The sequence below is a fragment of the Chamaea fasciata genome, unplaced genomic scaffold, assembly GCF_029207755.1.
Source record: "Chamaea fasciata isolate MVZ Bird 193981 ecotype frontalis unplaced genomic scaffold, bChaFas1.0.hap1 SCAF_21, whole genome shotgun sequence".
Classification (NCBI taxonomy): Eukaryota; Metazoa; Chordata; class Aves; order Passeriformes; family Sylviidae; genus Chamaea; species Chamaea fasciata.
The window spans coordinates 5,745,863-5,771,084 of record NW_027094106.1 but is presented as its reverse complement, the minus strand read 5'-3'; the positions used below and the strand labels follow the sequence as shown (position 1 = coordinate 5,771,084).

At 48.2% G+C, this 25,222-nt stretch overlaps 3 protein-coding genes and 2 non-coding genes across 9 annotated transcripts; 1 reads left to right on the top strand and 4 right to left on the bottom strand.

Moving 5' to 3' along the window:
- Positions 1–193: 193 nt before the first annotated feature.
- Positions 194–5,246, bottom strand: SUMF2 (sulfatase modifying factor 2). 4 transcript variants are annotated; one of them, XM_066202038.1, is made up of 10 exons: positions 5,109–5,235; positions 4,684–4,840; positions 3,902–4,016; positions 3,395–3,439; positions 3,037–3,187; positions 2,727–2,782; positions 2,280–2,364; positions 1,686–1,845; positions 1,212–1,340; positions 194–573 (listed from the first exon to the last, which is right to left on the bottom strand). In XM_066202038.1, exons 1-9 carry the CDS (start codon positions 5,164–5,166, stop codon positions 1,235–1,237), a joined length of 933 nt encoding a protein of 310 aa, XP_066058135.1. In that variant the 5' UTR covers positions 5,167–5,235; the 3' UTR covers positions 194–573; positions 1,212–1,234. The 4 variants fall into 4 exon arrangements, with proteins under 4 accessions (XP_066058135.1, XP_066058134.1, XP_066058136.1 ...); XM_066202037.1 differs by having other exon boundaries at positions 194–1,340; positions 5,109–5,234; XM_066202039.1 differs by lacking the exons at positions 194–573; positions 1,212–1,340 and adding an exon at positions 1,353–1,463 and having other exon boundaries at positions 5,109–5,241.
- A 591-nt stretch (positions 5,247–5,837) lies between these two features.
- CCT6A (chaperonin containing TCP1 subunit 6A) lies at positions 5,838–11,578 on the bottom strand. The gene is made up of 14 exons (XM_066202034.1): positions 11,409–11,578; positions 11,069–11,132; positions 10,591–10,725; positions 9,884–10,057; positions 9,633–9,736; positions 8,973–9,083; positions 8,337–8,496; positions 8,086–8,168; positions 7,627–7,723; positions 7,213–7,360; positions 6,844–6,977; positions 6,625–6,727; positions 6,275–6,347; positions 5,838–6,162 (listed from the first exon to the last, which is right to left on the bottom strand). Exons 1-14 carry the CDS (start codon positions 11,540–11,542, stop codon positions 6,090–6,092), a joined length of 1,593 nt encoding a protein of 530 aa, XP_066058131.1. The 5' UTR covers positions 11,543–11,578; the 3' UTR covers positions 5,838–6,089.
- LOC136300125 (small nucleolar RNA SNORA15) lies at positions 9,205–9,342 on the bottom strand. The gene has a single exon (XR_010723626.1). It is a non-coding gene; the product is annotated as a small nucleolar RNA SNORA15 (small nucleolar RNA).
- Positions 10,182–10,313, bottom strand: LOC136300126 (small nucleolar RNA SNORA22). Its single transcript, XR_010723627.1, has one exon. It is a non-coding gene; the product is annotated as a small nucleolar RNA SNORA22 (small nucleolar RNA).
- A 3,899-nt stretch (positions 11,579–15,477) lies between the features above and the next one.
- Positions 15,478–24,388, top strand: PSPH (phosphoserine phosphatase). 2 transcript variants are annotated; one of them, XM_066202045.1, is made up of 6 exons: positions 15,478–15,674; positions 19,953–20,111; positions 20,700–20,834; positions 22,443–22,588; positions 23,312–23,460; positions 24,202–24,388. In XM_066202045.1, exons 2-6 carry the CDS (start codon positions 19,972–19,974, stop codon positions 24,310–24,312), a joined length of 681 nt encoding a protein of 226 aa, XP_066058142.1. In that variant the 5' UTR covers positions 15,478–15,674; positions 19,953–19,971; the 3' UTR covers positions 24,313–24,388. The 2 variants fall into 2 exon arrangements, with proteins under 2 accessions (XP_066058142.1, XP_066058140.1); XM_066202043.1 differs by lacking the exon at positions 15,478–15,674 and having other exon boundaries at positions 19,865–20,111.
- The last annotated feature ends 834 nt before the right edge of the window (positions 24,389–25,222 follow it).

Here is a 25,222-nt window from a genome sequence, read left to right as displayed (position 1 = left end):
TTCTAACTCCTGGGAGAGGTGGGGCACTGGTTTGTGGCATCTGTCACACACATCATTTTGTCACTGCTCAGATGCTAATGAAAGGGCCTTGTTTTACTTCTGGGAAGGCTCAGCACTGCTCCAAAGCTGGAACTTCCCAAGGGACTGGGGACTGATTATGACTCCCCCTTCCAGGGATGTGCCCCCATGAATTCCCCCCTGGCAGCCCCACACTGATGGTCACAGGGGGCTGTGGGTGTCCCCTGGCTGGGGCTGGAGGTCAGAGCAGCTCTGGCCCAGTCCCACACCTGCACCCCTCTGCTTTACATGGACAACAGCAGGAGAGCTGGAATATCCACACCAAAAGGACCCCAAAGACAAACCCCCCTTTCCTGCCATCCCAATCACTGCTCCCACCCAGCCATCCCAGCACTGAAAAGATCAAAATGATTTTGAATTTTAAAAACAACTGGGGTTTAATGGAAGTGACAGCTGGAGGTTACTGTCCATCTCCACAGGAGAAAATGCCTGAGGTGTTCCCAGTGAGCCCCAGAGCTCAGATCTGAGTGTTCCCAGTGAGCCCTTAGAGCTTAGGTCTGAGTATTCCCAGTGAGCCCCAGAGCTCAGGTCTGAGTCTTCCCAGCGAGCCCCAGAGCTCAGGTCTGAGTGTTCCCAGCGAGCCCCCAGAGCTCAGGTCTGAGTGTTCCCAGTGAGCCCCAGAGCTCAGATCTGAGTATTCCCAGTGAGCCCCAGAGCTCAGGTCTGAGTGTTCCCAGTGAGCCCCCAGAGCTCAGATCTGAGTATTCCCAGTGAGCCCCAGAGCTCAGGTCTGAGTGTTCCCAGTGAGCCCCCAGAGCTCAGGTCTGAGTGTTCCCAGTGAGCCCCCAGAGCTCAGGTCTGAGTGTTCCCAGTGAGCCCCCAGAGCTCAGGTCTGAGTATTCCCAGTGAGCCCCAGAGCTCAGGTCTGAGTATTCCCAGTGACCCCCCAGAGCTCAGGTCTGAGTGTTCCCAGTGAGCCCCAGAGCTCAGGTCTGAGTGTTCCCAGTGAGCCCCCAGAGCTCAGGTCTGAGTATTCCCAGTGAGCCCCCAGAGCTCAGGTCTGAGTGTTCCCAGTGAGCCCCCAGAGCTCAGATCTGAGTATTCCCAGTGAGCCCCAGAGCTCAGGTCTGAGTGTTCCCAGTGAGCCCCCAGAGCTCAGGTCTGAGTATTCCCAGTGAGCCCCCAGAGCTCAGGTCTGAGTGTTCCCAGTGAGCCCTTAGAGCTCAGGTTTGCTCTGGCTTTTCCAGGCCGGCACGGACGGGATGTCGGCAGCGCAGCGGAAGCTGAGGTTGTCAGAGGCAGAGTCTGGTGTGTTCCCCATCCTCACAGGAAAAAAGACCCAAAATTAGGGATCCTTCCTAGCTGACACATATCCCTAACACATTACAACCCTCACAACCCTAATGTGACTTGCTGGAACAGCCCAGAAACATCTTCCACATCCCCTGAATGAAAAGCATTTCATTATTAATACCTGCTGGAAAACACATGATTTGAGAAGCATTTAGGAATGGATTTGTAGCAGGGGTGTTTTTAGCCATATTTGTAGTGTGCTCTGCCAACTGCTTCTCAAAAAAATTGTGTAGGAACGAACAAACATCTTTTAAAATAAAACCAGCCCGGAGAAAATCCTTGTGCAGCAGCACCTGGGCTTTGGTCAGACCTACCTGGTGGTGACACGAGCTCTGTGGTTTGCAGAGCCATCTGCAGTGTCAATCCACGAGGCCCCTCTCAGCACCTGCATCTTCTGAGCCCTGGATGTCCTTCCTGGAGCCAAGAATTCTGATGCTGTCCATTCCCAGGTGTTTCCCAGCAGGTCATAGAGCCCTGAGATGGTTTTGTGTGAGAATTAGGAGAACAGGTGTGCAAGGGCTGCAAATTTGGTGTATGGGAGGGGGAACTACATTTAAAGCATTGCTCAAGAGCGTGGTTCAATGGTGAGGCTCAAGAAATTCCTCACTGTACTTCAAACTTCAAGGTGTCATCATTCTCCATGTGCATGAGGACATGGCAGCCAAACCATATCCTCGGAATTTTTGTTACATCCCACTGAGCTGCAAAATAACCCAGTTTTAATTAAAAGGAGGTGGTTTGGTGCCCCTCAGCCAACTCCAGCACCAACCATCAATGCTTTTCCTGGGCTCACTCCCTCTGCTCCAGATCCCACCCCTCTGAAACTCTGCCCAGCCCCAGGATTTGCCAATGAACATGAATTTAGGGAGCAGATGCCATCCCCAAAGCAGGCTGAGGGTGCTGTGTACCGTAGCTGTTCTGGGCAGGGAAGGCTGTCACCGGGGAGACGCCGTGGTAGCCATCCTCAGCCGTGTCCCCCCGAGGGAAGTCACCCTGGGGGAACAGAAACCACTCCCAGCAAAGAGCCACCCCAAAAACAACCCCAAATCCCGCTCCTCACAGGGCTGTGCCACACTTCAAGCAGGCAAATAACTCTCTGGGGTGAATTTATGCTGGTCAAGAGAGATCAACCAGCTGAAGCTGTCACAAGTTCCCTCTCTGAAAGAATTTATGCATGAATTTTTAGCAGCAGTGATATCCTGGTTTCCCAGGGAAGATGGGCTGGGCCTGCTCCCTCTGAGGGTATTTTTACAACCCCCCAGGAGCTCAGTTTCAGTACCCACAGTGTTTCCCAGGACACCCTCACTCAGTGAAACCCCTCCACACTGTGCATGGGATGATTTTTAGGATCTTACCTGCCACAGGTTTGTACGGTTTGCCTGGAACTTGTTTCCCCAGGGATACATCCTTTCTGCCAGGGAGGAAAAGACACTTGTTAACCCTGGGTTACTCCAGCCAGGCTTTTAGGATTGTCCTTTTCTGCTCAGCTTGGGATGCTGAGGTTTTATTTATTCATTTAATTAATTATTAATATTATTACACTCTCAGGCCAAAAGAGGTGGTTCAAACCCCCTCAGATTAACATGTGGAGGGAGGTTTGGATCAGGTGGAACTAGCACCACTCCATGCCTGGTTTGGGAAAAGCTCAGAGCTTGTGCTACTCACGCTGCAGTCCTCCCCTGGCAGCGAATTCCCACTCCTCCTCCAACGGGAGCCGCTTCCCTTTCCAGGCACAGAAGGCCTGAGCATCGTTCCAGCTCACGTGCAGCACTGGGTAATCCAGCCTGTCCTTTATGCTGGAGCCAGGGCCTGAGGGCTGGGAGGGATTTAAGCAGATTGGAATTAATTTTATACAATTTTCATTACAAAGAGAATAAGGGTGGGGGGGGAAGAGACAAAAGGATGGAAAATGCTTTTGCACCTATTTTTGGTTGATAAGGTTCAGCACACACAACACACACAAGCTCCCAGCGTGGGGAGGAGTCACCACAGCAGGGTTTTATTACACCAGGATTTTACTCACCCGTCTCCAAAATGCCTTCTCGATGGGCAGCCACCACGGGGCTGACTGGGGAAAGAAATGACACCAGATTAAAGGTGAACTGGTGACGCCTGGACTGGTGACACCGTCCCACAGCAGGGTGTGTTAGTCTGGGAAATGCTGCAGTTGGAACTGGGTTATCACAGACATTTGGATGCTGCTTTCCCACAGAGCAGAGGCATCTGCTTTTAAAAGTGAAAATAGATCAAGAGGCTCATGCTGTTCAGTTTTTCTATTTGAAAATTGGATTATTGAAGTACTTTGAAACAAATTTTACTTCCTCCCAGCTCCCTGGAGTCCAGACTGACAGCTCATAGAGCATGGAAACAGAGGAGCACATGAATCAAACCCCAGCTCAATCCTGCTGAGGTTCAAAAGCAAAACAACCCCAAAGACCAAAGACAAACCTCTGAGAACAGCCAGGCTCTGCAAAGAGGCAGCTGCTCCTCAGAAAAGCAACATCAAACTCATAATAGGATTCAGATTTACCTCCAGTTTTTTGGTGACTTTTTTTTTCAGCTCTTCAGATACGAAATCCTCAAAGACAAAGCTCCAGCCAAATGCTTCTGCTTCTGTTTTGTATTTCTTTTCTCTAACAAACTCCCTGGCATAAATACAACATGCTCTGGGTAAGAGTTCTTCAAGCTCTGCCTCACAAATCTGCTCGTGCAACGAGTTCAGAGCAAGGCAAAAGTACAAAATTTACAGAACCCCCCAGCTGCAGATGATTTCATTTAGATTTAACAGATAAAACAGTCCAGTGTACATCTTTGCACAGATTTGATACTTTTTATGTTACCTGTGCAGGTAAACTCAGACTGCACTCAGGTTTCCATAGTTGCAGAGAGAAAAAATCCCTTAAAAGCCAATAAAACCTGTGGCTGCTGTTAGTGGAAGAGGAGAAGAGAGGAAGAAAAGTGTTAGAAGAGAGGGAAAGAATAGGGAGAAGAAAGGGAAAGGAGGAGGAGAAGAAAAAGAGAGGAAGAAGAGAGGAGGTGAAGAAGAGAAGGAGAAAAAAAGGAGAAGGAGGAAGAGGAAATGGAAAACAGAAGAAAAAAAAAAAAGGAAAGAAAAGGTGAAAAGGTCATAAAAGGAAATAAAAGCATGATTGCAAGCTACACTGCCAAGATGGTTCAGCTGGCACCTCTGGGGGTGATTTACTATCGCCAGACACATTTTTTCCCCCAATGAGCACCCAAGCATCGGCTTTCAGACCCCAGAACAGCCGGCACTGCCCCTGCCCCCTCCCCGCAGCCACCGGAGGGGCTCACCTGAAGTCCCTGTTTGTCACCGGGTGTTTGTCGAGAGCGAAGGGCTTCACTGTCACCTCCCTGACGGGTCCCTCCTCGCCGCTGCTCTGCGGGGAGCTGGATCCCATCTGGAAGGTGCCTCCGGGCAGCTGCACCATGCTCCCGTCCTCTCCGAGCGCTGCAAAGGGAGAAATTCAGCCCGAGCTTCGCTTTCAAACAGGAGCGAGGCGCAGCTGCTGACGGGATGGCCCTGCGTGTGCGGGAAGGGGTGACAGCGAGCGGCGTCCGGACAGCTCAAAGCATTCAAAGCCCCATTTTCGGGAAAGGAGCGAGCCCTGAGTGGGGGATCAGCAGGAGGCTCCGTGGACGGGGATGCTAAGGGGGAGTTTGGGGGATGCTAAGGGGGGATTTGGGGGATGCCAGGGGGGATTTTTGGGGGCTCTCACCGCGCTGAGCCCCCAGCACGCCGCAGCACAGCAGCACCAGTCCCGCCGCCGTTCCCATCACGGAGGATCCGCGGGCCCGCCCCGGAGGCGCTGCGGAGCTCGGGAAGCGCTTCCGGGGCAGCCGTTCTGTAAGAGGAAAAAAAAAAAAAAAGGATTTCTGTGGCTCCCCGGCTGCACAGCGGGGTAAAACTGCCAGGAACCGGGGCCACCCGCAACCCTTCCCAACAAGGGAGGGGGTTTTTGGGTGTTCGAGGGTTTATTCAAGGTTTTATGGTCATCCAGCATCGCGTGTGACAGAGGAAGGAGATTCCTCTTAACGCAAAGCACGGCTGGGATCAGGGAAAATCATTCCAAAGGCAGGAGCCTGTTCTCCTGGCACAACCCCAGAGAGCTGTGTCTGTGCCTGCTCTAGCACTCGTTGTCCATGAATCCTTCAATGCAGCAGAACCAGAGTTAAAAATCCAACCGCTAAGACAGGTCCTTCACCCCTCCCCTTCAAACCACTCTGCAGTCAGTGAACTGTTTTCTCCACAAGCAAGTACAAAGCTATTAAGTGATTGCCTTAATCCAGCTTTTTCTTAAAATTTACTGAACAAATTCCAGGCCTGATCCCACCCTGTTCCCAGAACAGTAATTTCGTAAAATTCCCAAGAGCAGGACTCAGGAACGCAGCCCCCCAGCTGCAGAATATTCTGGAGGGGGTGAAGGTTAAAGAACAGACACCAAAAGCACAGAACAGAACAGTTTATTGGGTAAAAATGGAAAGCAACTGCAGCCACACAGCTCAGTGAAATCAAAAATAAATAACTCCTTTTTAGAGCCAAATCTTGGATTGAAGTTGCTGAGATTTTGAGTGGCCGTGTTACCAAAGGGCTGCCCCTGTGGCAGAGTGACCTGTGGTGCTGGGATATCCACCACAGCCAAGGGGACAGGGCCCTGGGGTGGATTCCTGGGAGAAATTCCACAGGGAGCAGCTCCAGCTCAGCCTTTCAGGGAAGACATCCCAGCTCTCATGATTTCATCCACCAGGAGAATGTTGCTGGCAATCACCGTGCTGGAAACAGGAAAGAAATACTGTTTCAATTTTCCTGTAGGTGGGATCCCCAGTTGTACATCACTTAAACACACACAGAGTAATGTTAGAAGTGAAATACTGCCAGCCTTACCATGAATGAAGCAGCTGCTTTTTGACATTGTAATTGTCCCAGATTCCAGCTGCTGCAGCCACCATTGGCTCCCCTGCAAGAGAAGTGAGGCAGCCTTTAAATATCCAGTTCCCACAGAGACTTTGTGCTGGCTGACATCTGATCTCACTCACTGTACCCAGCACAGTGGTACCACGCGCTTTATCCTCCAAAAACCTCAAATCAGAACACACTGAACTACAGCAGCCTGACTTCTGTGCAGCTTTTTATCAGTAAAGGCAAAACTTTCTGCATTCAGAGCACTTTGTTCTCCAGAGCTGAGCCAGGCTCTTACAGGAGCATCATCAGCCTGGGGCCGAGGGATTTCTTACCAGTGCTGAGATCAACCCCAATGAGCTGCCCCGACTCCACGTGCTCGGCCTGGACCTTCACCAGCGTCTCCTGGGGGTCATACCCCGAGTTCTGAGCAAGCACCTGCCACAGGACACAGGGACTGGATTCATTCTGCTGATTACAGAGCCCTCCAGCAGAAAAAGCAGTCAGTCTGTGTGTACTTTAAAGTCATTTCATCACCCAGGAACTCATTTTACCTTTGGAATGATGAGCAGAGCATCAGCAAAAGCCTGAACCCCGAGCTGGGCTCTTCCTTTCACGTTGGGTTTGTGTTTCACAAGAGCATTGGCTACTGCCACCTCCAGTGCCCCTGCTCCTGGCACCACACACCCTGCAAGGGAAGAGCACTTGTTTCAGTCTGAACAGCTCACTTTTAGTGCAGCTTGATCCCTCCCCTCCACATCCTGCACCTGAACAGGTGAGCACTTACACAGGTATCAACCACAGAACTACAAAATCACCTCACTGAGCTCGGTCTCGGATTGGAGCAGGAACCAAGGGAGCTGACACATAATTCCCTAATTTTGGGATGAGTGCTCATCACGATTAGCAGGGAGGGGACTCACCATCCTCAATGGCATTCTTCACAGCCCTCAGCCCATCCCTCACCGCATCCTTGATCTGGGTGAGCGTGTGCTTGTTGGGGCCCCTGATGAGCAGGGTCACCGAGCGCGGGTTCTCACACTTCTCAATGAAGGTGTATTTCTCCTCCCCCTGTAGAAAACAGACTCGTGTTTGCCTGGCAGGCACTTACCTCAGCAATGTGGACACAAACTAATGGACTGGATGCTCTCAGGCTGGGTTCTGCACTGACAGCACTTCAAGGAGTGATGAGAAGCAGCAGAACTTTTATCTTTTTGCATTTCCACTTTCTCAGTCTATGAGAGGAGCAAACGTCCAGGCAGATGTCCACATCCAAGTGGGTTTTCAGTATTTTATTTCCCACTCCAGCTTTACTCTCCAAACACTCAGTCACTCACCAGGGTGTACTCATAGACCAGCCCTGTGTGTCCCAGGCAGTCAGGAGTGAGATCCTCCACAGAATTCATGGCAGTGCCTCCACAGGCCAGGGTCAGTCTGACAGAGAACAGGCACAGCTTTATGTTCAATAAAACACAAAGTCACTGACAGAAAGTGCAGTGTTTCAGCATGCAGAGCCTAGGCTTGGAACAGCTTGGTTCTGATCATGGAAGAACTCTTAAAAAACTAACTTGTAGAATTAATGCTCCTCTGTAGGTATCTGCATTTAAAACACTCTGAGAGCTCAAGCTGCTCTTTCTACAGTTTGTCCAAACTGCCCTGAGTTACACCAGAAGAGCTGCACAGATGGAAGTGGAATTTTTAGTCAAGTCTTAAAAGATGGATTTAAGCCAGACTTGACTCACTGTCTCAGTTTGGAAGAGCAGGTTATTGTATCCTCTCCTCTCCCCAAAACTGACCTTTCCATGTTCCTCCTTTTAGCTCTCCTCAAAGCAACTATTCCTTCTTTGGCAAGGGCATCCAAGGAAAATGGGTCAATTCCCTGCAAAAATAAAGTGACCATCAGCATAAGGACCAAGCTAGACACCTTCTCGCATTCTGGCACTAATAAGTTCCTCCTCAAGGCTCAAAGAAGATCTCAAGTTGGAACTTGAGAAGGAACAAAGAAACCATAATTTCAAGTAATTTTTAGTTATTCTCCTCCTCTCACCTTCTGGTTAATCACAACAAATCCTTTGTCTGAGTCGCCACAGACCTTTCTTTTCAACTCTATGATTTTGTTGACTCTGTCTTCAATGAACTTTCTTTCTGCTTTCACCAACTTCTCCCTCTCCTCAGCACTTTTGTAGAAGAATCCAGAGCTCACCTCTCTGAAGGAGAAAAAAACCCCACAAAAAAGCAGTGAGAAACCTTCCTCTCTGCTGTAGAAATAAACTTGAGCATAAGGAATGGGTCTTTCAGTAACATTCTAAAGAAATCAAGCCAAGCCAAACCAAACCAGGCCCCCCAACCCACACTGCTGTTCCTGCTCTTGAGTTCAGAGCTTTTCCTGAGCTTCCTCAGAGCTTTTACTTCAAAAAATAAGGCAGACACTTGAAGCTGAGAGAACTCTGAAATGTATTAATGTTTGCTTTTGAATATCAAATTATGCCCAAGAAAGGAAGGACTTACAACCTTCCTGTGATTGAACAACAAAATAAAAACCACTGTGGAGATTTCTTCACCCACCACCTTTCCCAAAAGGGCTGCAGAAGGGGCATCACCTTTCACCTTCACAGTCTTGGTTGGTATTTAAGCATACTTTAAATGAAAGTCCTTAGGACATGAGAACCTGCTGTGTACTCACGTTTTCTCATACTCCAGAGACACATTGCAGGTAAGAATAAAAGCATCTTCCACTCTTTTCTTCATGTCAGGGTGGCGAGCTCCATGATCCAGAACCAGCCCCCTGATCAATCTGCAAGATTAAAAACAACTCTGGGTGTCAATGGGCACAAATAGAGGATTTCATGGAGTGGAGAGGATGGAACTGGTCCAACCCAAACTGCCTGGGCCCTCCTGTTGGCAGTGAACAAGGATGATGTGTTCCCCTTCCAAGGGCATGCCCAATCCCAGAAAAAAAGCACACCAGGCACAGTGGAAAAAAGGAATTTGCTCTGGCATGGTGTCTGACTGCATCAGCTACTGAGGAAAGCTAGTGCAGAATTCATCCATGCACTGAGGGAAATGGGAATCCTGTGGAACATCCAATCCACAACCCAGTCTCCATTTATCAAATGCTGCTGATTAATTAAGATTAATTATGCCACTGTTACTCTTAGCTATTTGATAATTTAATCAAGGAATCAAGTTCAGTAACTGAGAAACCCCTGCCAAGATATTTATGGCTGAAATCTGTATTTCAGCTCTTCCAGTGGCAGCTTTAGGAGACCCTAAAGAGAAACCAAAACCACTCAGGCTCCTCAACACCCCACTAAACTGAAGCTCAAGGATGCTCCTGACTTACGTTGTGTCTGTTTCTGATTTGTGCTTCATCTCCATGATCTCCACCATGTACAGGTCAATGGGCTCACCTGGTTTTCTCACTGTCAGGACAGAATCCACCACAGCCTGCAACACAGGGGAGGGAAACATCCCCAAGTGACCTGCAGTCTTCCAAAGTGCAAGCTCACACCCTTCACACTTGGAGTTATAATCCCAGCACGTTCAAAGCTGGATCTGTGCACACCAAGAGGCAGAGGTGACAGGGACACTCACCTCTGTGAGGATGTCAGCGAGCTCAGTGTGGACTTTAGTCCTGAGGGATGTCCTGGCAACATCAATCAGGGTCTCCCTGTCCATCTCCTTGGACACTTTGACCTGCTCCAAAACCTCAAGTGCTTTTTCCTTGGCAATCTCAAATCCTTCTGCTACTATTCTAGGGTGCAAACCCTAAGGCAAGGGGAGAGAAATCATTGGACAATGGAAGACAAAATGGTCCCTTTTCCCACAAACAGAACCCGTGGTTTCAACAGTCCATGCAATGGCAAAACACAGGGAATATCCCTCATAGGCCAGGTGTTCTGTCCTTCTGAATACATGTAAAAGGAATGGAAATCCTTCCAATGCAGAGGAAAAGTACAGGTTAATTTAGCACAGGACTGAAACCAAGGGAACTACAAAGCACACTTGGGTGTTCGCTGTGCAGTGTCCACCTTTACCTGCCCTCAGGGAGGAGCCCCTTTCTAACACTCCAGAAGTGCTCAGACTCCCACAAAACAAAGTAACAGCAGGTCTCACACAACACCTTAAAAGCTACAGTACCACAATAAGTGGGTTTGATTTTCAACAAGCTTTAAGTCCTCTCCTCTAGCTTTTCCCCCCTTTTCATAACTTTTCATTTTAGGCAGAACAATGTATTTAAGAAAAATAAAAAGAGAGATGTCTCAGTGAAGGTTTTAACTTGCCCACCACTGCATACACACCTCAGAAATGTAAAGGTCTGCCTGCTTTAGGAGCTCTCCAATGATGAGGACATTCGAGGTGGTGCCATCTCCAGTGATGTCATCTTGTGCTGTTGCCACTTTTGCTATTAAGGAGGCCGTGGGGTGTTGGATTTGCTGGACAAAAAGAAGAAGCTGAGCAGTTAAATTTCACTTAAACAAAAATCTGAGATCAGCTAAGAAAGAAACAAAGGTGATGTTCTAAGGGTTTACCCTAATTGGTTTGCTACTCCTTTGGCTGGTTATATTACTCATTCTTATGGTGCCGTTTATGTTTTTAACGTTATTTTCTTTACAGGGTTGCTTTAATCCGCTCTTACTTCTTTACCCTCCTCTCAAGGAATATTTCGCTTTCAATGTTTAGGGGTGGGTGGGGCAGCGGGGGACGCGATTCCCCCTCACCCAAAGGCGCTCATCCATCCCTCCCTAAATCCCGCTGCGAGGACCAGCCCCAGCTCACCATTTCCTGCAGCAGCACGTTGCCATCTTTGGTCAGCTTGATGTCTCCGGAGCCCGACACGAGCCTGCGGGCGGCGCAGGGCGGGTGAGCAGCGCCCCGGGCCCGACACACGTGTGTGAGGCCGCGGGCCCGCCCCGCTGCTTCCCCAGCCATTCATCCATCCATCTCCGGCCCCAGAACACGTGCGGGGCCGCGGGCCCGCGCCGCTGCCTCCATCCCTCAGCCACTCACCCCTCCCGTCTTTGTTCCCCGCCGCACACCCCGGCCTCCCCTCACGCCTCCCCTCAGGCCGTGCTCCCCCCAACCCCACCCGCGGCGAGAGGCGCGGGGGCTCCCTCACATCTTCATGGTGCCCTTGGGCCCCAGGTTGGTCCTCAGCACGTCCTGCAGCCCGCGGGCCGCGCTGATGTTGACGGCCAGCGCGGCCTGGGCGCGGGCCACCTCGGCCTTGGGGTTGAGCGCCTTCACCGCCATGACCGCGCTCCGCTCTGGGCCGCGCCGGGCGGGGCAGCCGCCTCCGCCCGCCCCTTCTAGAACCCTCCGGGTTCACCCATTGGCCCACCGGCGCGGTGCCGCGTTTCTATTAGTTACAGTGCCTGTCGCTCATCGCCGATGCTCCCGCCGCTGGGGCGTCCCGGCTTCTCATTGGTTTATTAGCGCGCCTGCCGCGTTCCCATTGGCTGTAGCGCCTGTCGCTCCGCCCAGTCCCGCCCCCCGCCCCGCCGCTGGGGCGCGGGCGCGGCGCCGCCCTCAGACCGGGCCGTGAGGGGAGCGCGGGGCGGGTCCGGGGTCTGGGAGCGGGCGGGGATGGTCGGTGCCTAATCCGCCCTCTTATGTCACGGACACCCCCAGCTGCTCCCCAGAACCGTGAAAATAAATAACTAAACCGCGTGATTTCACATTGGGCCGATAGAATTAATAGTTAAGTGGACTGGATTAATAATCAACGGTTCTTGGTTAAATTCGGGGTTGGGGTTAATCAAAACTCGTCGTCTTATAACACAGAGCCCCCAGTGCACGCCCTCTACCCAGGGCTTTCCTGGCCTGAACCCCTCCCAGGGGTTCTAAGGATGGGGATGGTCCCTCCCAGGGCCACACAGTGGTTTCCGTGTAGAATAAAACTAGAAATATTGTTGTCAAGACAACCTTGATGGGAACTGAAATATTTGCCCTTCGTGGCTTGTCGGGGCTCACTCCTGGAGACAAACATTTGTATCTTTGGACTCCGAAACAGGGATGAGTGAGTTTCCCTGGAGAGGAGCTTGAGAAGAAGCTCCTGCCATGGTCCCTCACACCCCTGCGGGCACTGATTGCACCAGGTTTGAATCCCAAATTGCTCCATCTTGTACCCTCAAACTGGAGCACAAGGCAACACCAGGTGTGACACAACAACTTCTTATTTCAGGTGTTGCATGAGGCAGGTGCCCAGCCCCAGAATAATCCCCAGGCAGTTCCCGGTGTTCTGCAGCCCAGAGGGTGCTGACCACAGGGACAACTGGCCCCGAGACCAGGATTTTGTCAGGATCTGGTAGAGGGAAGGCAGAAACCCTTCCCCAGCCCTTGCCCACCAGGCATGAGGATGCCCAGAGAAGCTGGAAGTGTCCAAGGCCAGGTTGGATGGGGCGTGGAGCAGCCTGGGACAGTGGAAAGTGTTCCGGCTCATGGCATGGGGGCTGAAACAAGATATTCTTTAAGTTCCTTTCCAACCAAACACCGGCACCTGGAATAAAGCCTGAGCCTGCTGTTGAATCCAGTTTTGCTGCACAGGAGTTTTTGGGGAGCCTGGTGGGAAAAGTCAGTGTCAGGTGTCAGGGCAGCCTGGCTGGGTTTGGCTACACCACCTGCTTTGGGTGAGGATCTCAGGTTTCTGGGCAAAATGCCACGCTGTGTACGAGAGGAGGACTCCCATATGTGGCCTGTCTGTCTCCCTGGAAGGGACAGCTGCTGATAGCCTTGGGATTCTGGTTTTTATAATGTTTTAGGTGATGTTTGGGCATCCTACAAGAGTGGAACCCTTTTGTTTAGCTGAGCAGTGTCTTGTGAAATATTTTGATGCTGACTCCAGTGGTGTGGCTGGGCTTTCTCCTAATGATTGCAATCATTAGGAATAAACATTAAACATTGCAAAATTGCCATTTCAGTTTTGACTCTGGAACTCTGTTAAAATGTTGTCTGCACTTCGTTGGGATGCTGAAACCATAACAAGGCAAAACACCAGACCTGGCCCAAGAGGCTGCTGTGCAATGTCCAGGTAAAACACCTGGATCCCCAGCTCTGCCCTGGGTTCTGGAACTCCCAGGTCAAATATTTTGTTGCTCTGGCTTCTCTGGTTTGTTATTTTTTTGCCTGTTCCTCTCAGGGCTGCTCTCAGCAGAGGGCAGCCTTGTCAAACCCATCCCAGCAGGCTTGTTGTATTTTCAGTTTTCCTTGCTGATGCCTATGGAAAGGCAGGAATTGCCCACCCTAAAATACCTGTGCTGTGTGGGGCTGGCAGTGATTTCTCTCAGGTTTGTGAAAGGAATTATTTCTGCAGGAAAAATAAACGGAAAATTTAGTTTTGAGATTTTTTTTTTTTTAGAAGAGCGGGAAAAAAAGGAAAATGTGTTTTCAAAGACATCCTAATCCTCCATGCAGGTGTTTTCTGCTGGCTTTTGTACAAATGGAGAGGTTCTGTAGTGATGTACAAGAGTTGGGTGCTGTGTTTGTATCAAGTTTGTATTTTCATTCCTGAGCATCCTCCTACAGCTCTCAGGCAGAGCTCTCTGTGTTTCTTTGCTGGCTCACATTCCTCAGGATAGTTACTTTGTGTTATAGTAACATTTCTCACGAGCCTCTTCACATTAAATTCCCATTTTGCAGCATTTTTCAGCCATCAAGACAAGCTTTTCTTCCTATTTTCAGTCTTAGCTGTAGAACTGTTCTGTGTATTCGTTTTTTATGTGTAATAAAAATAAAGGGCGAATGCTTACCAGACATAAATTGCCCTATGAATTCAATGGATTACACCAGGTTAGAATCAAAATATTTAACTAAATTAAAGCCAACATGTCCATTAAACCAAGCCAAATAAAGGCAATATCCTTCATGAAATATTCAGCAGCAGTTCTCTTAGTCAAACCAGGCACTGCTTATCTTGGCAAAAACCCCTCTGAGATTCTCAGTAAAAGCCATTTTCTTTCATCTTTATCAAGATGGGTTTTCCTTTAACCTTATTCACAGAAATGATTTCTAAATCTGCTTTAAACAACATCCTGTCTAAAGCTGACAAACAACAGCAGGCTGCTGATCCCTGGCACCGGTTTGGCAGCACAGGGGCCTGGTCCCATCTCCTCCTGACTGAAGAAGTGACTGAGAGATGATCCTGTCAACATTTGGTCATGTTCTGAGAAATTCTGCAAAGATATAAAGGGAGGAGGGGCACGAAAAGGAGATTTGTTTTAATTAATAAATGGAGTTTTGCGGGGTGGCAGGAGAGGTCATGCACAGAGCGTGACTGGAGCAGGCAGCGGTGCAGAACAGACGGGCAGCAGTCACAGGACTCCTGGCACAAGTGAACAAAAGTGGCTAAATCAGCTAAATCAGCTTTCCTTGACCTTGAACCAAACAACTCCAGGGCTGGCACTCTCCCATTCTCCAACCCATGGCAGAGTGTGAGGACAGCTCTTCCGTGGGATGCCAAAACACAAGCACGGGCAGCTTTGGCAATTTTTCCACAGCTTTTGACAACACTGCATTTGGGGAAACAACACGGAGCCTTTTCCCACGCCTTTTCCCTTTGCTGCCGAGCTTCTGCCGGCTTTGGATGTGATTAGTGTGTGTAACTTCGCTCAGGGATGCACTGACAGCTAAAGCCAAGAGGAGAAATTGCAAACTTAAATACCTGGAAGGTTGTTGTGGTCAGTGTGGGGGGGTTGGTCTCTTTTTCCAGAATGAGGGGGGGCAAGTCTTAGGCTGAGCCAAGGGAAATCTAGGTCGGATGTTAGGAAAAAGTTTTTTACTGAATGAATGATAAAGTGCTGGACTCGTGTGCCCGGGGAGGTGGTGGGGTCACCATGCCCGGATGTGTTTAAAGAAAGATTGGATGTGGCACTCGGTGTCATGGTTTGAAGTGTTAGGACTGGGGTTAGACTCGATGACCTAAAAGGTCTCTTCCAACCCGGCGATTCCGTGACCTCTGCTCACAAATCCTCTCTTCTCTCCCTTAAACAGCGTCCCGAAAACACAGAAAAGTGCCCGGCCTCTGATTTCTGCCAGGAGAAACTCCCGACGGCTGACTGCGGGGGCCCGTGCCCGCAGAGGGCCGAGCGCTCCCCGCGCTCCCTGCCCGGCCGCGGCGGCTCCTCCCCCGGCGCGGGGCGGTCACACCTCCGCTGCCCCCGCTGGCAGCGAGCGCCTTGCCCCGCTCCGGCTTCCATGTGTGCGAGCACCTCAAACAAACCCCCCGGGCTGCCTGACTCAGCGCTTTATCAGGGGCTGAGCGGCAAAATGCGGCTCTCGTCCAGCGCAGCCCGTGCCGGCGGTTTGTGTCGCTGAAGGGCTCGGCCGATCCCTCCCTGTCTGGCGCAGCCAAGAGGTTCCCGGCGGCAGCCACGGCCAGTTCAGTCCTGTAAGTCACCGGCATCGTGCTTTTCTCGCAGGTCGGAAGGGCTTGGCGTTTGGCTCGCAGATCCGTAACACCGGGAAGTTTTTTTTTTCCAGCGGGGAAAATGAGGAGGATGTTGTGCCTGTGCTGCCCGGCGCCCGGCGTGGTGCCTGTTTTATAACAGCGGCGTGAATGAATGATGCAATCGGGCACGGGGGGAGCAGCAGCATTTTGGCAGGACAGGCGAGAGGGGATTGGAGAGTTGGGAGGTGGATGTCAACATCCAACAGGTTCCTTCTGCCCCTTTTTCACCTGCTTTTCACGAGGTGCTTAAATGAGTTCGCTGTGAGGCACTGCTGTGCAGATAATCGTGTTGGGGCTGCGAGCAGTTCATCCTTTCACTCGCAGACAGCTTTATGCCACCGCCTTTACAAACTGAGCAGGAGAGTCAAGAAAAACCTAAAATGAAATAGAAAGCCCGGGAGGTTTAACAACCTAAAAAAAAAAAAAAAAAAAAAAAAAAAAGAAAAGAAAAAAAGAAAAGAAGAAAACCTAGGAGATTAAGGACTGAATCTTCCTATTCTTACCCTGCAACCATAGAAAGTTATGGGTGGATGGGTTGAACTTCTAAAACTTATATAAACACAAACACAATTTGCTTAAATATAACTAATCTGCTTAAATGTATCAGCTTTCCTCTAAAGCTTTCAAAACGTTGCTAATTCTGAGGATGAAAGCTCAGCACAGAAAAGCTCTGTCACTGTATTATCCCCATTTTACAGACACAGGACTGGAAACAATGAGGATTAAGTGGTTTGTTTAAACTCATACCATGGAAACACTCCTGGGAATGTTCTTAGAAGCTGTAGGAGGAAAAGGTCCTGAAAAAAAGTTTTGGAGAACTATTTTCTCCAAATCCTTTGCTCTGAGCAGCAGTTCCCCTTCAAGGCAAAATAAACAGTTTAATGTGGTTGAACTTCTGTTAACGTTCAATACAATGTTAAATGTGGAAGTGAATCAGAAATTGTTTGCAAACAAGGATATTCCTGAGTGCTGGGTAATATTTCATTAAGATTCACTTAATCTTCATTTTAAACAGCAATAAATGTGATCATCATGCAAAGTAGCAGCGTGTCAGCACTCCTGAAAGCTGAGATATGACAACAAGGGAGGTCTAGTCACAATGAGGGGTTTGAGATCTCATCAAAACCTGGCAGCCGCAGAGCACCTGCAGTTCTGAGCACCACTTACTGCTTCTATTTGCATTACATGTGGGTACAGAGGATGGTGCAGTTTTTTCCCAGTGAGGCAAGTGCCCTTCTTTGAAGGGACAGCAAACAGAAAGGATTTCAGTTGTTTTCCTTTCCCATGTGCTCTTACATAATTCTCCTGTTTGTGACTCCACCCTGTCTATTATGAAAGAGAATTATTTCTTGTGAAAATGTCTTCTTTTTTTATTTTTTCAGAACAGCCTAATGAAACACTTCATAGTCTGGAGGCAAGGAGATCTCCTGGGAATTCCACTTTTCCCTTGTGATTTCCTTTTTTCTCCATCTTTTTGTCAACTTTCACCCTACCTCTCTCTCACTGTCACTCTTTTGTCTTTAGGCACTTCTTTGCCCATTTTTCTTCTCTTCCCCATAATTCTTCCTTCCAGCTTTTCCCCATGATATTTTCTATCAGACATTGAAATGTTTGCTGCTTGGATGCTTTTCAGGCTAGGAATTGATTATCTACCTGAAATTCAGTGGTGGGAAGATCAGAGGGTGTTTTTCATGTGGAAACAGAACCCAGTATTTTTGGGAATTTCTTTTGTCTTCCCATCTCATTAAGACATTTACACTTTTAAGCCATCAGATGCTGTGTATTTTGGAATGATTAATCTCTGCCACTTACACAGGCCTGGACCACTCTGGAATACAAAAATTGCTTTTCCCTGACTGCAGCTGAGATTTGTCCCTAGAAGGGCTCTACAGACCTTTAATTCTTTACTGATGATTTTTGCAATTCTTCCCTTCCAATTTGTCATTTTTAGACAATGCAAACCAAAGTTTGAAATTATTTTCCAAGAGTTATTTACTACAGTTTGAAACTACTTTCAAAGAGTTACTACAGTTTGAAACTATTTTCAGAGAGTTATTTCCAGGACTAAAGAGAGGACAGGGTTAATTCCGACTATGACTCCACAATAATTCTTCATTTGCCCATCAGAGTCCACCAACAACTTTCATGTCATCACTGTAAGGCCCATCCAGCAGGGAAGGGAAATGTGGATATCAGAGAGAAGGAAACGTGAACATTTCATCATCCCCGCTCCCAGCACGCGTTCAGGGAGATAACATTTCTCTAGGACAGATGAAATCCGTGTATCCAGCCCGAAATCCCAGCTTGTCACGTCACAGAGCCGTGTCCCCGCGCGGTGCCGTTGCCTCACCGTGCGGCGGTGTTGCAGCGCAGCCCCAGGTGAGGCAAGGCTGCCTTTGCACAAGCAGGGTCGCCGTGACGCCAATGTCACCCCCGCCCTGGAACCACGGCCCTGCTGCTGGGAGCACCGGGATATTTCACTGCAAACACACACACTGAGCGCTCTGCAGCCCGGGGCGAGTCAAGGCTGAAGCAAAGTAAACCTGAAGTTCACGTGTCACCTGCCCAGCCAGTGCCAAGGCTGAGCTCAGAGCTGGCCTCTGGCCACCCAGCCTTGCCTCAGAGCTGGCCTCTGGCACAGGGAAGTTTTGATGTCCATGGCCACTTTTCTTTTAGATGCTGTGCTGATGGCTCTTAACTATTCTTCTTATATGTCCAGTGCAGTCTTTGTAGAAAAAGATAAAACCCCACGTGGCCTGCAGCAAATAATCCTTTAGTCACCATCCTCAGGCTAGGCTGGAGTTTTCTGGTGTGTCCATGGGCAGAGTTCTGCCAAACTGCAGTTCAGAGGGGCTCTGTAAAAGCCCTTTTTTGGGGTATCTCCTCTAGTGCCACCCACTCCCCTCAAAGGTAGCAGAATAAACCCCACAAAGAAATCCTGTCTGAGGGCTGCCCGTGCCTCTCACGTCACTTATTGTCTCTGTCCCTTGCTTGCTGACATCTCCCTGTTTGTCAGGCAGACTCTCTCGTGCCGACACAGCTCCTGGCTGTTCACAACAGGTTTCACCACTCAGGCTGGGTGGTTTCCTTTAGACAGATTTCCACCTTTCAACAACAGATTGGAGCATTCTCTTTTATTCCAGGCAGAAGAGCAGATAAGAGAGGTGTGTGTTCTACATTGGTAGTGATGAGGGGAATTTTTCATAAAGCCTTTCGTATCCTGATATTCACCACGTCCTGGAAATAAACCCAAAAGTTCTCATTCCTGCTTTGACCATTAGTGAGAGGAAAACAAAAGATGAAAGGTTATAAAGACATCCATAACTCTTAAGAATGTGCTGTCTGATGGTGTTTTTTCCCCTGTCCCAGGAAAAGAACCTGCAACCCATCATACAAGACATGTCTGAGAGATTAGAAGAAAGAAAAACTTCTACCAAAATCTGGGAAATGAGATAATTAGGAAGGTGCTGTTTGTGTCTAAATTACAGATTAGTAAATAGTAAAATCCACACTGAATTAATTCCCCTATGAAAGGACGAAGCACAAGGTGAGAAGATAATTCACTCCTTAAGCGTCTGATGTGCAGAAGTGCTCAACATATTGAAGTGGACAGATCTAAAAGGGTAGAAAATAAACTTTTGTCAGGGACTGTTAGGGAAATTTGTGATGTCTTGATGGGTTGAGTGAAGTTCTCAAAGGCCAAGGGTTTGATGGATTTATGGAAGGCTAAGTCCCATTTTATTAATGAAAATGTAGAAAAGGATTTAAACCTTCCTGATTTAGGGACAACCAGTCCTTGATATGTTTAGGATAGTTTGCAGTCAATCCTTCGGGCCTGGATGAGAGATCAAGACCCCCCTGGGATGAGTCAGAGCCGTGCAATCCCGCGCAGCCCTTGGCAGCCCGGTGCCTCGGCCAATGCCAAGGATTACAACCTTGAACCCACGCACATCAGTGGGCTGAGGCAGCAGGGAGCAAATCAGCAGCAGCCCAGGGCTCCACTGCCCACCTGGAGCACGAGGTGACCATCAGTAGGCAGCAACAGGCAGGAGCAAATCAGCAGCTGAGCCAGACCTCCACCACCATTCCCCCCGGGATAAAAGCCGTGGCCGGGCTGCGCTCGGCCCTTCTCGCACGCGCCAGAGCAGCAGCACCAATGGCTCAGGAAACAGTGCACTACTCCCACTCAGAGAAAGACTTCATCTTGTCCCCTCACAGTAAGAAGGCTCCCAAAAGGATGGCCTCCCTGATGGAGCTGAAGGAGATCTTCCGCAGCGCCGACGCCGTGTGCTTCGACGTGGACAGCACCGTCATCAGGGAGGAGGGCATCGACGAGCTGGCCAAGTTCTGTGGGGTTGGGGACGCCGTGGCAGAGATGTACGTATGGCTGGGGCAGCCCACGCAGGGCCAGGCAGAACGAGCCGGGGATGGGATTAATCTGAGACCCTGAATTTATCCTTTAGGGTCATTTGAGTCTGCTGTAGGTTATTAAGGTTTATAACGGGGTCGGGGTAATAAGTGGAATTAATGCAGGGTGAAGTAACTTGGTGTGGGAATTGTGAGGCCACCCAACAAAACCATCCTGGCATGAATTCTCTAATGGTAATTTGATAGACTGGGAGCAGCCCTCATCATTAAACTTGGCTAAGCGCTACCAAACCCTGTTCTGAGTGAGGAAACCTTTCCATGAGATGGAGGAGAGGGGACAAGCATTCCCAACCCTTTGCTGAGGCTGGGAAACAGCACAAGCTGAAGCTTTTAGCTAAAGGTTTGTTAGATTCAGCTCAGGAATACGATCCCCGTTGGCATCACAGAGGGAATAGAGCCGTTCTCCTTTGCTCCATCCATGGAGATCTCCTAGCAGTGGACACCACCAGTCTCTGGGCTCAGTATTACCTCTCTCTGTAGTTGGGAGAAGCCTCAGCTGGTGAAGTGTCCCTGATGTGAGTTCTTGGTGTCCCTCAGGACCCGCAGAGCCATGGGTGGCACTGTGACATTCAAGGCAGCTCTCACAGCACGGTTAGGTCTCATCCGGCCCTCCTACGAACAAGTGCAGAAATTAATATCCGACAACCCACCTCAGCTAACTCCAGGAATAAGGTAAGAAGAACTGAATTTTTTTTTCATTATTCAGGAAGCAGATGGAATAAATAAACTAAATTCTGTGTCATTAGTGATCCTGTAAGGCCACAGAGCTGGTTTGTGTTGCCTTCCTGCTCCATCTCCCTGCTGGGTGTTACAGAGCTTGGATCGGGAGCCTGACTCCATGGCAAGTGGTGAAGCATCCATGGAAAAAGAAAAGATTTTTAGATATTAACTGGGAGCTTGGCTGCCAAGCTCAAATCCTGGCTTGAGGATTAAATGGGCATGGAAAAGAATCTGTTCAACCACTGCTTTTTCAGGGGTGATGGGACTGGGAGGAGATTTAATACCTCCTTAAATTTGGTCTATTCTGCAACTCTGTGACCTCTCTCTGACTCTCCTCAGTGCAGTCACACCCCTGGCTCAGTTTCGGGGACCCATTGCTTAGAGCTACTCATTCTGAAGTCCTTAAAAACATTAAAATACTCATTCAGCAAACACACATAAATATGTGTATTCATTTGTCCTGAGGTTTAGAATGAACATGAACTATTTAAACTGAAAAGCTCTGGGGATTTTTTCCCCTATTCACATTGTTTCTAACAATTGAAAAGAATTTCTTTACTACAAAATCTGACCATAGCTTCAAGTCTGGAAATATTTTTAGCCTATAAAAGGAATTTTAGATGATCCTGTGCTAGTATTTTATATTTTTTTTTCTGTAGAAGACAGCTAGAGATACCTACAAAGAGAACATTGTTTCCTGGTTCAGGATCATGTGATTTTCCTTTCATTCCTTCCTTTTCTTCCTCCTTTTCATTCCTTCCTTTTCTTTCTCCTTTTCAGTCCTTCCCTTTCTTCCTCCTTTTCTGTGTCCTGCTTTAAGCCTCTGCTTTGCTTTTCAGTCTTTAGTGTTTCTGCTGTTTCTGCTACCCCTTCCCCTGCTCCCCTTGCTGCAGGCTGATCCTCCTGCCTCCAGAGCCAAATCCCCAAAACTTTTCACTGCCTGCAAGTCCTGCTCACGTGAGCTGGGCTCACAAACTGCTTTTATTGATTCCTTTTCTGTAGCCGGTGCCCTCTTCTAAAGATGGCATCCATGTCCAGCATCTGGTGAACCAACTCTGAGCTAGAAAACATTTGCACTTTGCACTTTTTTAGCATTTTGGAGCAATGGTTTTATCTCGTTCCCTGCTTTTTGCTGCAATTTTCCAGAATCATTTTCTTGCCATTGTTTCACTTCAGAAAAACAAAACAAAACAAAACAAAACAAAACAAAACAAACCCTGAGCTGCCGGATATGCTCTCACTTGTTCAAGGGAACTAATGTGAAAGAAATGGAAGAAATGTGAAAGAAATGTGAAAGAATTTATACTAATGTGAAGGAAGTGGAACTAATGTGAAAGTGGAAAAGAAAGAGTTTAAAGAGTGCTTGTTTTTGAGGAATGAAATTATGGTTTTGTCCAGCTCTTTCCAGTCAGGTGTGTGCACAGACAAAGGGAAAGAAGGAAAAGTTTTGTGCAGCAGAGATGGATGGAGCTGGAAGCAGCACACACCCAAGCCAGGCTGGGATAGCACCAAGTTTGGTTTAGGGAGGATTTATTTGACCTTTGTGCTGTCTCCTCGCAGGGAGCTGGTGAGCAGGCTGCACCAACGAGGGGTTCAGGTGTTCTTGGTCTCTGGGGGGTTTCAGAGCATTGTGGAACACGTGGCCTTGCAGCTGAACATTCCCACAGCAAACGTCTTCGCCAACAGGCTCAAGTTTTACTTCAACGGTGAGAGTCTCCTCAAATCTCCTTTCTCTGCTCAATAATGGCACTTCTCTGCTTCCAGCTGGCACACACTGGGCTGCAGGCACTGTCCTGTTACCAATCCAGATAACTCCGTGGAGGAAAATCACAAAACTTCACCCAAAACCAGCTCAGGGCATACTCGGTGTAAGAAACAGAGCTGCAGTTACTTTTTAATTGCAGGCTGTGCCAAAGGTAAAACTTGTCACAGCTGCTGAGAGCAAAGTTTCATTTTCTCCTGCTCCTTCAAGTGAAATAGTTCATGACCTGAGCTGCTCTCACAAACCTCCCTCTCAGTGCTTTGGGGCTCTGGAGCAGAGCTGCTCTGGGTTTTCAGCTGGAGTGGCCCAGCAGAGCCGTGGGGGCTGAGGTCGTTCCTTACTCAGGGTTTCCTACACTGTCTCTGCATCGTCCTGGGTGCTGCTGTTGGGAAATTCACACCAGAGTGCCTGGGGAGGCATTGGTAGCATTGCCCACACAGGTTTCTGTTCTTCTCTAAAAATTCTCTATTTTTCTTTGAAAATCCCCCCACTGAAGGCTTGGGTGAAATCCCAATCTTAAACTCACCTTGGAATTATGTATTTGGGATGCTGATGCTGGGAGTTTTACAGGACTGCATGCAGTGAAGTCAAGACCACAGGCAGAGGTCTTCCTTCACTTCCAAGAAAATATCTGTATTTCCAACCTGTCCTTCCAACTGTTTCCTAGGAGAATATGCAGGGTTTGATGAAACACAACCAACAGCTGAATCAGGGGGGAAAGGAAAAGTTATCACTCATCTGAAAGAACAGTTCCATTTCAAGAAAGTGGTTATGATTGGAGATGGAGCTACAGACATGGAAGCCTGCCCCCCTGGAGTGAGTATTACAGAAATCCTGAATTCCTTCTAAGCAAACCCTTGGGGGAAAAAAAGAAGAGGGAGGTTTGGATTCTTTAATTAAAAAAAAAAAAAAATCACCAAAAAGACAACTTTTATAAATGGTCATGTCCCATGGAGGGATTTAATTCCATCTCCCCTTCAGCTCCTTTCTCCACACAAAAGTCCCCCAGTACCCCAAAGCAGCTCAGGATTTGTTTAATGCTTCCCACCTCAAGGGAAAAAAAAGAAGAAGAAGAAAAAAAAAAAGCTGCAGTGGAAATTTTAAACCCTGCACTTTCACTGCAGGGGGTTTTGTGAGATGTAGAAATGATGATTGCTCTGGTTAATGATTGAGGACAGGGTTAAAGTTTGCTTTTGGTATCTCTGAGATGAGGTAAACAGAGGTAAGGTAAACAGCAGAGGGGTAATTGTGGGATGCTCCTGCATGAGCCAATGTTTACTTGCTCTTGAAAGGAATTGCATCACATTTACATCAGATTCTCAGTAAAATCTCACATCTCAACAGTCTGGAAGCGACAAGGCACTGAGAAAAACCCCAATAAACCAAAATGCTGCAGAATTAATCGTTAATAAATCTGAAAAAATTAACATGCTGAGGAAACCAGGGCAGGGAGGAATGCCGTGATTTTAAAATCCAATCTTAAAAGCAAATTTAATCACTGACAACTCCATTCCTCCCATGCAATAACCCATGTGCCCATTCCTTGTGTCTTTCCAGGATTGCTTCATTGGCTTTGGAGGCAATGTAGTCAGAAAGCAAGTAAAGGAGAAAGCAAAATGGTACATCACCCACTTTGATGAATTGCTAAAGGAGCTGGAAGAGCGATAAGTCCTCGTGTAAAATAATCTATTTAACACCTGTAAATCCATTATACAATGCCATTAAACATTTATTTGTTTGCAAACCCGTGGGCTGGAGTTTTTCATGGTTCTGGGAGTTGGGGACCTTCCACTCTGGCTGCTGTGGCCAATGGCACCTTTCTACTCAAATGGGTTGTAATGAAAATGGGGAAGATTTTTTAGAAAGCTTTCCTGTGGTTGAAGAAATAAATTATTTTTTTACTTCCAACTGAAGACCAAACATACAAAATAATAAGTTAAAAATACCTTGAGGGATTATCTCCTGGTCAAAATTGCACATCTGCTGTTTCTTCAGTAATGCCTCTGCTTATTTTGGGTGACAAAAAAAAGAACAAGGCCACAAACAAGAACTTTGCCTAATCAATAATGATGATGATGATGATGATGATGATGATAATAATAATAATAATAGTAATAATAATAATAATAATAATAATAATAATAATAATAATAATAATAATAATAATGTGATTCAGGCTACAGTTTGCAAGTACCTTTCACTGCACAGAACCTCAGCAGCAGGTGATCAGTGAACAGGTGGAAAACATCACTGAATATCTCTGATTTCATTAAAATTATGGCTGCAGAGGACTTGAGGTGTCATCTCTTACTCAACGTCAGTTACTCAACCTGTCTGGGACAGGAGCTGCATGGAAATCTGAGACAGATCCAGCCTTCACCCCTGGCCAAGAAACATTTTTCAGATGAGGGATAGAGGGTTCCCATCTTTCATCAAAATATTCCAATCAACCTCCAGATTCTGTTTTTGGAGAGTGGTCGCAGTGTTTGTGGAAGTGTTTTATTCATTTACCAACCCACCCCCATCAGCTGTAACAGGATGGGAGCGAATTCATCAACGTTTAAAGAAATTCTGGGAA